Consider the following 13,316-nt stretch of genomic DNA (forward strand, 5'->3'; position numbering starts at 1 on the left):
AACTAAACAGATCTAAGCATGACTAAATGTACAGAACTAAACTAAGTGTACAGGAAGATAAAGCTAAACTAAACAGTACCGAATTTCTAAATGGTACTAGTGGGCCACTAAAACAGCCGATGTAGTAATTACTAAGATAAGGTAGCAGCTGAAAGCCATCCTCAACACATCCCACAAAATCTTTGTTTTAAACTTTGCCGTTCGAGGCAGGAGGCGACGCATTCCTTCAAGAACCGCCCGTAAGCTTCTACTGCTGTATTTCAGTGCTTTCATAGTGACGGCGCTGGAAAAACGTTGTATTTTCTGTTCTAAATCAAGTAGATCTGGAGGTTTTTGCTGAACTGTACCATCATTTGAAGTAATCCCTCCATTACGGAGCATGTGGCTCTTCTATCTCCAGACCAGATCTGGTCCTGGAGCCTCTGGTCGGAGGTGAAGTGAGCAGAGGTCCAGATTCTGTTGCGACAGCTGCTCTTATTGTCGAATCGCATTTTTATTAACATCCCATAAAACTCAGAGAGGAGGAGGTTGGGAATTGGTGTTGTTTATTTTCCAGCTCATTTCTGTCCTGATTTTATGGAATTGCCCTGTAAATGGGAAAAAGATGTTGCCGTTTTGTTGTCGACAGCTCGCTGGCTCCAGCCGGTGTCCGCTGAAACGACTGCTTGTTTTTACAGGAACTTCAGGGGGGAAAATATCACAACAGGTCGTTAATATCGACGAGTGTTTGTCGGCGGCCGTTTAGATCAGAAACAAAAGCTTTGTAAGGATTGTTGACGTGAGGATGCATAAACTTACACGGCTTCTTCTGCCTTATGCACACAAACATTTCTCCTGTGAGGTTCTGACCCAGAAACGCTGTCAAACTGCAACTTGGATAGGAGGTTTTCTAAATATTTTCAGTTTAATGAATAAATAAACGAGTATTCCTGCAAGGAATGCATATCACTTCTGCTTTGTATGCCAAAGTTTGTCTCCTAAATCAAATTTTAGCTCAGTATCTGTAAGAGTGACCAAGTTACTGGATGTTGGTACATTTCTATATTCTTTGCATGACATTAGTTGCTTTAAATTTGTTGTAATATGAACTTATATCATGTCAGGCTGCATTGCTTAAGTTTGTTCGCTCCATTGAGGTTTTGCTGTGTCAGAGCTTCTGTTACATCAGATTTACCCGAGTTTCAACACTGATACAGTATCTCAGGTATCATGGACGGATAATAGGGAAGCAGGTGGTCTGTTAAGAGTTTCTGCTGCACAAAATGAAATTAATCCAACAGTGCAACATGTTATTTAATGCTACCTTTCTTCATATTCTTCAAATTAAGGGTGCATAAGTGTTGAAGCACCCATTGAAGCGCTACTCGCCTGTTATTCTTTTCAGATTTGGAAAAACCCAGAAAAACCATCAAAACCACCTGGCTCAATCAGGACTAGTGTGCTATGATTTTTGGTAGAAGAGCATCATTCATTTTTGATGAAATTAGCAAAACATTTTCTTTAAATTTCCTCATAGACTACTGTGAGATTTAGTGCAGTTTGTTTTATGATTTTTGGAGATTTTACTGCAGAGTTTATACGATGACCGACACAACATTTGAGCTGTCTAAACTTTCCTAATTGTTTTTATTTCCACAATCTTTATGCATCAAAACATAGTCATTGTTGTCTTCTTTCACCCAGAGTGTCTCTCTTTAATATAGGATTCATGGTTTTGTTTTAAATCCTGTCAGAGTGAGAAGTTCGCCCAAACTTTCACTGACTTCCATTATATCTAAGCTCAGAATTTACTCTTCATAACTGGAAGTAAAAGCTCTTTCTAACTTGTCGTATCTCCTACATAAAACACTGGAGAAAGATAAAGATTTACATGTTGGATGGCCAGATGCTTCTGCTGCTTACAGTGTTAAAGGTTCTTTGTGTTCTGCTTTTCTTATAGAGAGTTATCTATAACTTTTGTGCAGTTTATACATGAACATGCAAGAAGTAAGTCCCAAATTATAGGAAAACGTTGCATAAAAGTTGACGGATGTTGGAGTTTCAGACAGGAGCACCCTTGAAAACTTCGTCAGAAGCTTTCTAGTTTTCTTTTATTCTGCATGCTGTCTTATAATGCATTGCTTTAGTGAACAGTGGATTGGTCAGGAGTTAGAAAAGACAAAGCACAGAGTTTCTGAATCTCTTTAATTGCCTCCCAGCCTCTGAGTTTAGTCCACATCTTAATCCTGAGTAATAGCAGCTGAAGAGACGGAATAAAATCTCCCATTGACACACAGGTATGACACATCCAGCTACCTGGAGTCAACAGAGAGCTAACTCTGAGACCTCTACCACTCAGCTGTCAGTATACTGATGGAAACTGCAGATAAAACACAGTCCAGCAGCCATACCTCGGATATCTATCTGTTAACAAACTCCCAGCAGAGCAGCAATTACAGCGAATTATCCTCCTGCCCTCGAGGTTAGGCACACACACAGTAACCCACACACAATGTGCACTGGCTGAAACTCTCCAAACGACAAATGATAGATGCGGATCCAGACCCCGGTTTATCTCCTCGCAGGAATGCGGTGGGGCGGCAGGAGCGAGAAACGAAACGTCGCTCCTGCGCAGATATATGTGCGTCGGTTTGGGGATTCTGAAACATCCAAATGGTTTTTCAAGGATTATATGGGAGATGGTTGCAGAAAGAGTGTGATTATGTGGTTGAAATGGGGCCATTGTTCCTGGAGATGCCTGTCCAGTGAGATCATTAGAAACGGTAACCTGTGGGAGGTAAAGGAAGAGCAGGATGGATGTCCAGTGGATGAGTCGAAGTCTGCAGCCCAGATTCCTCAGATACGAGGAGAAGCTGCTCTGGGATACGACTGTTGGACACTTTTCATGTGCACAGCTCGCAAAACTGTCTTCTTCACCGTGCATATTGTTTCGTTACTTACATCTGCCCACATCGTAGTCACCTCCCTACTGCAGCAATGAAAAGCGGCAGATTTGGGTCATTTTAGAAGTTATTTATTTATACTGATGTGGTTTTTAGACCTGGACGGTCAAGACTGCAGCCTCAAAAGCTGTTTGTGACGAGGAGCTCGGATGTTTTCTGTGTGTATTTCCGTCAAAATACAGCTCTACAATTTATGAAAACAAAACTGAGAAGGGTTCAAGACAGGTTTGAGATGCCTGTGGCACACAAATGTTTTTTTTAACATGTTTAAAATTCAATCTCTCTGAGACTCGTGAAAGGAAACTGAGAACTCTCGCAAATGTTTCAGGACATTTTGGATACTTTAAACTTATCTTTTAATAGATTTTAGTTTGGATTTGTTCAATTTTCACTGTTTTGCTGCATCTATTCTTCAGTAAATCACCCCGAACAGATTTTTATCCGTTTAAATCTTGCAGAGCGTCACTTCAACCAGTGCCTGAGCCGCTGAGCATAAACACATCTGTGCTCAGGTGTTTGTCAGGAGTTCCTTACGCTGATCAGTAAACAGGAAGGCGCTGGTTTCAGCCGGACGCACGGCGTGGAGCCGCTGGCTGCTGTTCTCTCTTCGTTAATGGGGCTTGACGGTCTGTAATGGGCTGGACTCGCTGCCTCGGATCCTCGCCATGGACCAGTGCTGCTGCCTGGACCTGAGCTCTGTGTGTGTGTGTGTGTGTGTGTGTGTGTGCTGGGAATGTAAGACAGGCATTCCTCTGCCCTGCCGCTGAAAGATGTGAGGTGAGCAGTAATGTGTGTGTGCACGTTTCATTGTTGTTTTAGCAAAATATCTCATGAACCACTGGTCAAATTTATATGAAACTCTTAGGAAATAACCAGAGGATGCACATCTACAACTGATTAACTTTTAAAGTCACCACAATTAAAGATGGCTGCCACAGCTTAATGACCTGAGCAAACAGTCGGTTTTAAAGATATTGTGCTAAAATTGAACGTGGTATTAGCCGAGAGTGATATATTACGAGAAGTTTTTCTGCTTGGCCTTTGATTGCACGTGGTCTGGACATAAAACCCTCCCTCCGCTGGTCCTGTGGCGCTCGACGTGTCGGCTTTGATCCGGGGTCAGAGGAGAAGATCAGAGCACAGGATGCGTCTCCGCATACAGAGCCCTCGCTCGCAGATAATGACGGCTCCCAGCAGACCTCCTGCTCCATCATCCGTCCCCAGACCCCAGGAGCTGCTCTGCTGGCGGAGTACAAAGGCAGAACCAGCTCCTGGTGGCAGCTCCTTCGCAGCGGACTGAGATCAAGACTTGTCTCGATGTTTTATCTTTCCAAGCAGCACCAGAGCCAAAGGCTAAAGAGTTTAGAGCGTAAAATACGGCTTTGGCCTCTTCAGAGAGACTTGTGTTTACACCGTAAAGGTTTCCACTTAATGACATGTTTTCTTTTTGATGGAAAAAGTGTGGCTCCGCAGCAGAAGAGCTGCGATCGTGTCGGCTGCAGGAGTTTCCAGAAAAAAGTCCATCTGATGGGCCAAACCATTAATTAGACGAGACTTTGGAGAAATTGCCGATGAACGTATCTGACCTCTCCTCAGAAACCGTGGAGTCTGAGAGAAAAACCAGACATATTATGGGCTGTAATTACATAAACACAGATGGATTCCTCTCATGCCTTTGGACATCCATCGTATTTTTTATTGGTTTAGCCATCTGCAAAGCCTTTAACAACGCTGACAGGTTCTTGGTGTGTGAAAATGTAATTAAAGGCTGTTCGTAAAAATGTCTTTCTTTTTACAACCCCGATTCCTAACAAGTTAGTGTGAAATTTAAATGAAAACAGAACGGAATATTTGCAAATGTAATATTTTATTCACAATGGAGCATAGTAAACATATCAAATGTCAAACTTTAACATTTTTGGGAAAAAATAAGTCATTTTGAATTTTATGGCAGCAACTCATCGCTAAAAAAGTTGGACCAGAGACAACAAAAGGCTGTAAAAGTAAGATGGAGGAGCTTATTGTAACTAATTGATAATTGGCAACATGTCAATAAGAGGTTTGGGTGTAAGAGGAGTATTTTAGAGAGAAGTAAAGATGGGCAGGGGTTCTGAGAAATAACCATTTCAGACTATGATTCAAAGGGCCAACAGGAAACAGTAAAATAAAGACAGCAAATTGTTTAATTTGTTCCTGTTTGATCACTTTATTTATCACCTGCTGCTGGAGGCAACAGGTGCCAACCCAATCCAAGATGGCCACCACTTGTAATTTATCTTATCCAACACAGAAAAGGCCAGAAGTGGGTCAACTTTACAGCTACTGAGCTAAAATTTGGTGTGGTAGTAGCTAAGAGTCATTCCTGGCACATACTTTGAGCACTAACAAGTCATGTTGTGCCTCTTATTGTTATAATGGTTAACGTTAATTTTAGAGTTTGATTAAAGTGGCTATAACTTTAGCATAAACGGCAGCTGGTAACTCATTCTGGGTTTTATTTTTTACTGGTTTTAATGCACTGATAGACTAAAATTTAACTTTTTTGTGTTTGTTTTTCTACCTCTCTGTTTACTGATCCCAAACGCTCACATTGAACAGACGTCCCGTTCAAAAATGCACTTTTTTGTCTTCGTTTCGCTGCATTTTTCTGTGTTTAACTTAAAAACAAATCGACACGGTCAGTACTCAGCCAGATAGCATTTTAATTTATTTTATAGCATTTATTTTTTAATTTATCATCCAGATAAAATAACTGACCCAGTGAACCTGATTTACAGGCTGCTGGATTGAATTTATGTGCAGTTTACAGCTAAACTCAATTTCTTGGAAGCATTTATTACAATTTATTGCGAGATCTGAAAACGATTCATCGGATTTAAACGGCTTTAAAAGACTGTTGATGTTCTCTGCAATTAGGTTTGAAACTTTTATGTCTTTTAAGATGTGTGCAAATAAAGACTCCTTAAGTTTGGGCTGTGAATAGGAGTGTGTGTGTGTGTGTGTGTGTGTGTGGGTTGCTATAATACCTACAGCAGTAGCAGAAAGTGGAGCCAGATGTTGCGCAGGTGGAAATGAGAGAACAGCTTCAGTCAAAACGTCCAAGCGAATCTGCAAATCCTCCAACTCACTCTGATTCTGTCAGCTCCTCCTCTTCCTCCTCTTCCTCTTCCTCCTGCTGTCCTCCGCCGCTGACTTTGTCTAAAATACTCCACTTTATGCTCTCAAAGCTTCATTTTTATGCTTCTTTACCTCCATCCAAGCAGCTTTGTTGTCACCTGCCAACAAAAGGTGAAGTCACGATAAGGTTTCTGCCCGTGTCTGAGTGTCTGTTAGCAAAATATCTCATGAACCTCAAGACAGATTTTAATTAAAACGTTTTTACTTAATATGAGCAAACACAAAAAAGGCCAGAACTCAGTCAGTATAACAGATATTGAGCCCAAATTTGATCCTCAACACATATTTTGAGCGTGCGATTCTGCAGAATGTTATTTTTTAAAAGTTTGTCACTATGAGATGATCTTTGTCTAAAACTGAAAGAAAGGCTCAGCTTTAATTTCCTTCCTCGCTGGTCCTTCAGCTTCCCGTGTCGCAGATGAAACACCTCTGATATGTTTGGGTTTTCCTGATATTCTGAGGTTTTACGGTTAATCTGGTGGTGAGACGATTGTTTACAGTTTAGTGATAAAATGTTTAACACAGCAGTGTTCAGAAACACTAAATTTGTCTTCTTTTTGTTATTTTTAGGAGCTTTTTTTTATTAAATTCCACCCTGGATCCTCCTGATCTCCTGTTTGTGTGTTCCTGTCATGGTGGATTAGCACAGAGGTTACGCTCCCTGTGTGCACCACGTGAAGACTTCCTTTTGATTTTTAAACTCAAACCCTCGGTGGATTTTTTTAATGGAAATTCAAGCTGAGAAGGCGGAGACGCAGCTGGAATGCTACTCAGCGGCTAACGCTGCAGGGAGAAAAATCCCACCATAACGTGGGACGTGAGGCTCCGTATTTCATCGTTTTAATTGTTTGTCTTCACCTGGCTGCTCTAAACGAGTCCCTTTTCTAAGATTAACTAAATGATGGACTGATTGATGAGCAGGCTGGTGAGTTGTTAATTGAGCTCAGGGTGCCTGGAGGTTTTTTGTTCAGATAGGGAAAAATAAAGAAATACGTCCTGTGGATTTCATCCGATCAAATCTGGGTTTCACCTCAATGGAAACTTTTATACAAAATGTTGTTAGTAGAAGCTGCGATATCAGATCTTTTGTTTAGCTCTGTGGGAAGATTATTAAGTAGTGTCTCACCTCTTTGAGTGACATTGGTTTGTAAAGTAAGGTTTTAATCCTGATGAGCTAACGGCTAGTCCGAGCCGACCGCTGCTGCGGGTGGAAGGTAAAATCTATTTTAAGATGCATCGCAGACAAGAACGATTCTGAACCAAAAACAATTGTTGCAGTAAACTTTTTTCAACTTTTCTTTATGAAGAAAATGTCTGTAACTCGTAGTTGGAGTTTCATAACATGACTGGCTTCAGCAGTGACTTTAAAATGTTTGATTTGTGTATAAATGATAAACACGATGCTAACTGTGTTAGCCTTTCTATGGTGTTTATAGGTTGAAGTTAGCATCTGTGCTAGCTGTTGGTCACCGGCCTGTAATAAGGTTTTTTTTGACATGGTGTATGTTTTGTTGCACTCGTTATGCGGCGTGAAAACATATAAATCAATGTTTATCGTTTGTTTAACGCATCAATAATCGTTTGGCAGCGCTTTGATTCCTAATCAAATCAAATCGTGAGGTGCGTAAAGGTTCCCGCTCCTAATTGGCTGCTGTCTTTAAAAAAAAATTCACATCAGTTCTTGTGAACTCTTTTATTTTTTAATGACAGTAACCGTAACCCAGGGGTGGCCAATCCTGGTCCTCAGGGCCACCATCCTGCATGTTTTCCTTGTTTCTCTGCTCCAACACACCTGATCTGAATCAATGGGTGATTAACAGGCTCCTGCAGAACAAGAAGAGGTGATTTAACCTCTGAATCAGGTGTGTTGGAGTAGAGAAACAAGTAAAACATGCAGGATGGTGGCCCTCCAGGACCAGGATTGGACACCCCTGCCCTAACCCTACAGTGTGTATAGAGTTTTGTGGTTACGGCGGCAGCTAGCTGGGGCACTTCCTGCATGAATACCATCAAACCTCAGCTGAAAAAAGCATTTGCATGAATCACAATGAATCTTTGGAGATTAGAGTTGTCCGATGATAGCCCCTGTTGGACTAGCCTTTAGCTTTTCAGTCCGCTCTGAATTAAACTCAGTTTCTTTGGAGAAGGTAAGATATTTACTGTTCATAACCTTTCCACAGTAACACCTTCAGGAGAGCTGAACTCTTGCTTTAATCACCAGTATCCTAATCACCGACTGCTTCTTTTGATAAGTAATTGTTTATTGATCAAGATGCAGTTAACACAACATTGTACATAGATGTTATCGTCACATACGAGCATGTTTTCATGACATTAGTAGATGATTTGACTCCAAGCAGGTTTCTCTGTGGCCTTATCAACCATAACATTAATAAATATTACACTTTTATCTCTACATTTAAAGTCACAAGATAGTTGGAAGTTGAGTTGTTTATCTCTTTTCTAAAGATCCTTACTACCCTGATTAAGATTTAAAGTTAATTCAACAGTTTCATAGAAAGAAAAACATTTAATGACTCACTTTAGAGTTATGCTTTTAGCTCCTCAAATCAGATTCATCAAGAATAAACCAAATATGAGCCATGTTTCAGCTGATTTTATTAAACAGGAGCCTTTCACGTCGTATTACCTTAAATAACAAACAAGTACATTTGTTTCTGCTTTTATTTGCCTGAGTGAGATGACGTCTAGTGTAGATATTTATGTGCGGTCTTTAGGTTTCCTCAACAAATGAAATAAACAAGATTCGTAAAAAGTCAGCGTGAATTCCCGCAGGTCCGCGGTTTATCGGTGTTTTCCGGCCCAGATCGTTAGAAGGGAGTCGTATAAAGTTTCATTCTGATTGTTTTCAAGCCCAGGGCCGCAGAGCGGGTCTTGTAAAGTCATTTAGCGTAGCGTGACCTCTGATTGAGGCCTCAACACGAGCGGAGCTGTTATCACACACAGTTACTGCGACGTGTGTGTGTGTGTGTGTGTGTGTGGGCAGCTTTTGCAGTGAGATGATGAAACGATCACTGTCACGTCTGATAGAAATCTCAGCGGCGCTGATGTGAATAACATCTCGCTCTGAATTGGTGGTTTCCTTTGCTTCAGTGGGAAGCCGCCGCAGCGCGGAGAGGCAGACGTAAACCGAGATCTCCCCCTGATGATGATTTGTTTTGACCGAGTTTTCTCGCTCGTTCACAGGAATGAATTATGCATTAAAGGTTTGAAATGACTGCCTTTTTAAAAGACTTGAGGGGAGCTGGGAATGTCAGGGGAGGGGTTGACCTTCCTGGGTGTGGGCACGAGGTGGGGCTCCAGTTTTCTCTTTCGGTACGACTCTGGGAACTAAATGTGTCATTGGTTCATTCAGGGCGGGTCCCCACATCATAAAAATTACCAGAAAGTTTTAACAAGCCTGGCTCCAGAACAAAACTACATTTTTCTTACATAAGATCTTGGCTGTAACGTTAGCCGTAATGAGCTGAAACGAACTATGAGAAGCATCTCGATGTGATTTATGCAAGCGAAAGGGCTTTTATTTCTGCTAATTGCACTTCCTTTTAAATAGCGGAAAACAATGCTGCTTAAAAACCTTTAATTAAAAAGTGAAAGCATTAATTTTGATGCATCTTCTCTAATTGCTCAGAACTGAAGACAAAATGTTAATTTTTCTTTTTTTTTGTAATTTTTTTGGTAGCTGCCATGTTGTGTGTTTGGAGCCAGCATCTGAGCACTCGGGATGTGAGGCTGTATCGTTGATATAAAAGTCCCGCCCACACATCCTCCCAACTCGTTAACAGGCTGTCAATCACAGTGTGACGCCACACTTTTCTTTCAGCCTCAAATAGCTCATTGAAACTAAACGCTTTAAAAAATAAATGCACATTTATACGCACATGCAAGACTCCACGAAAACTAGCACCTAAAAAATATTTCTTGACTGTATTTTCAGTTTATAGACCAGAAAAGGTCCCATTCATTTACATAAAGGGGCGGGGCTTAAATATTGTATTGGAGTCGTTCCTTTGTGGCTTCAGCTTCCGGCTTCCGGTCCTCTCTCTAGTTATAATATATGTTATTGATAGAATGTCATTAGGAAGCTGCCCCATGGGGAAAAATAAAAAGTGAATTGAAAGTAGAAACACCTGCTTTCAGGTAGCATCTCTCTGAGAAGACTTTCGGGAGTCTTTAGAATATCTCGTGACAGTCGCTTCAGTTTGGAACATGTTTTATAAAACTGTGTGACAGATTTTCTCTTAAAACAACCACAGAGTCTCAGGAGATCTAGAGCTGTCAGGAAACATCCCAAACTAATGTCTACACCGGTGGTGTCCAATCCTGGTCCTGGTCCTGGAGGGCCACCATCCTGCAGGATTTAGATGATTCTCTGCTCTTCAGCGGGTCTTCAAGCTCTGCAGAAACCTGTCAATCACTCAGTCATTCAAATCAGGTGTGTTGGAGCAGAGAAACAACTAAAACATGCAGGATGGTGGCCCTCCAGGACCAGGATTGGACATCACTGGTCTACACAGATGAGAAATGATTATTAAAAACTGGTCCAAATCTGTCTATCTTCATTACTCAAGTAGATGAAGTCATAAAAGTGGTAACAAATCAAGCAGAGGAGGGTACAATGTGGGCAGAGGTAGGCAGTGAAGCCATGTCCTCGGTCTAGATTACAGTTCTGAAAGCTGTGCACACAAAAAGAGGCCGATTTCATTGCTCTTTTATGCAGATGATGTGGTCCTGTTGGACCTTTTTAGTAGTTTCTTCTTTCATACTGAGGCGTGTTTAAAAAAATAAAGAAAGCCACTCTGCTGTATAAATATCTGTTTACATCCAGGAGCTAGTTAGCTTAGCACAGGGGTGTCCAATCCTGGTCCTCAGGGTCTCCATCCTGCAGGTTTTCCTTGTTCCTCTGCTCCAACACCTGATTCAGAGGTTAAATCACCTCTTCATGTTCTGCAGAAGCCTGTTACCCATTGATTCAGATCAGGTGTGTTGGAGCAGAGGAACAAGGAAAACATGCGGGATGGTGGCCCTGAGGACCAGTTGCAGAAGGTCTCTGTGTTTGTTTCTGCTGGAAAAACAAAAAACAGAACAACAACATGGGATTCAGCCTCAAACTGATGATAACAATGATTTATTTTAGGGGAGTGGAAACCACAAAACCTATTAGACTTTATGTCTAAATCACATGTTTTACATGCTTTAAAGACCTCAGAGAAGGGTCTGTGAAAGGGATATCCGCTCATCCCTCACTGCTGCGTATTTAAATGGAAAGTTTGTAAACATGTACCGGTGCTTTGCTCTTATTTGGGTCAAAACTTGGAGGCGAGTGACTGCTGAGTGCTGAGAGCTGGACGACTCGCCGAAACCTGCTAAAGAAGCTAAAACTGAGTTAAAACGAGGTGAAAGTTCAAACAAGCAAAAAAATAAAAGCAGCAGGACAGTGGCTAAAAGCTAAAAGGAGCTAAGCAGATGCTATAATTACTAAAGCTGCCGCTAAAAGTAGTAAAACAAATGTGTTAAAGCTAAAATCAGCTAAAGTTAGCAACTTTAGCTCAAAGCAGGAGAATAGTAGTGAAAGCCAAAGGTTACAAAATGGCTAGCTAAAAGATAAAGGTAGCAGAATTGTTGTGAAAAGCAGCAAAACAGTAGCTAAAAGCAGCAGAATGGTAGCTAAAAGCAGTAAAACAGTAGCTAAAAGCAGCCAAACAGTAGCTAAAAGCAGCAAAACAGTAGCTAAAAGCAGTAAAACAGTAGCTAAAAGCAGCAAAACAGTAGCTAAAAGCAGCAAAACAGTAGCTAAAAGCAGCAGAATGGTAGCTAAAAGCAGCAAAACAGTAGCCAAAAGCAGCAAAATGGTAGCTAAAAGTACCACAAGACAACACGGGTAGAGTCAGTTTGCTGAAGCAGATTTCAAGGAGAATATTTTTGAGATCCCATGTGTTTCTATGGGGAAGATTATTGCAAATAAAGTTAAACATTTTGACAAATATAAAAGTTACAAAAACCAAAAGCCACAGCAACTATTTTACAAATGAGCTGAACTTTTTGATCTATGAACGGATGAAGTCGTGCAAACTATGCAGGAGTAGCTGCAAAGACAAGGAATGGAAATATAAAAACTAAACATTGTAATGATATAAGGAGGTTCCGAACTGAAATACTTCAGTAAACGATGAAAATGATCAGTAATTGTTTGTTTGTTTCCGTCTGACAGTGGAGTTCGACAGGGAGCTCTCCCCGCAGCGGCGTCACCACAAGGAGTTTAAGTTCAACCTGTCGCAGATCCCAGAGGGCGAGGCCGTCACCGCTGCGGAGTTCCGCCTCTACAAGGAGTGTGTGGGCGGGGCCTTCCGCAACGACACCTTCCTGCTCAAAGTCTACCAGGTGATCAAGGAGCATCCTGACAGGTAACAGATCCTACGAGATCTTGCAATGTTGCATAAAAAAAAACATGTTTGGTGTTATTTTTAAGATATTCAATCCTTCAAGGAATGTTAGGCTGTTAGTCAATTATGTAAGTTTTGTTAATGATGATTACTTTACAGAAAAGATTAAAAACATAAAAAGCAAAAACAAAACCTGGGTTAAAGCACTGTGAGCACTTATGTTCTTTCTGTATTCATGGATTGCATGTTTTTATTTGAACCTTTATACAAATTTACACAAATGACACAAAAACACGAGTTAGTATAAATACGACGGTTACTTTAAGCGTGCAAACTAAAGTTTTTCTGCACACAAGCAGGCAAAAGTTGGGATGTTATCTTTCCCCGTGTCTGAATCTGTTTGTCATGTAAAACCGAGCAAAGCCCCCTTCTTAAAGGAATAGCGCAGCTTCAAAATCCCGTCGTTCCCTAAAAAAGGAACTAAACATTTACGTTTACTTTACATCTGCAGGGAGGACAAACAAGGCAGGATTTCTGAATGATATCTGTGTTTTCTGAAAACCATCCAGTGAGGAACAACAAGAATAAAAAAAGACATTTTGAAGCAGCTGAAGTATGTGTTGGTGTAATAACACACGTAACTGCAGCTTAGTAGCTGCAAAAACGAGTTATAGTTGTTTTATTTTTTGCTGAGGTAGCTGTGGCATCCACTGTGAATATTAAACAGAAAGGAGGATGGGTTACTCTCAGCTACTACCACACCTAATTGTAGCTCAGTATCTCTTATATATCT

General features: G+C 41.0%; 1 protein-coding gene across 2 annotated transcripts in view; it reads left to right on the forward strand.

Annotated features, from left to right (window-relative positions):
* The window catches only part of bmp6 (bone morphogenetic protein 6), a 46,164-nt gene that overhangs the window by 14,831 nt on the left and 18,017 nt on the right, over positions 1–13,316 (forward strand). For both annotated transcript variants that reach the window (XM_017429874.3, XM_037973283.1), the window contains exon 2: positions 12,352–12,544. In XM_017429874.3, the coding sequence (XP_017285363.1) occupies positions 12,352–12,544 (193 nt within the window). The remainder of the gene's footprint in view (positions 1–12,351; positions 12,545–13,316) is intronic.

Source organism: Kryptolebias marmoratus, linkage group LG21, assembly GCF_001649575.2.
Source record: "Kryptolebias marmoratus isolate JLee-2015 linkage group LG21, ASM164957v2, whole genome shotgun sequence".
NCBI lineage: Eukaryota > Metazoa > Chordata > Actinopteri > Cyprinodontiformes > Rivulidae > Kryptolebias > Kryptolebias marmoratus.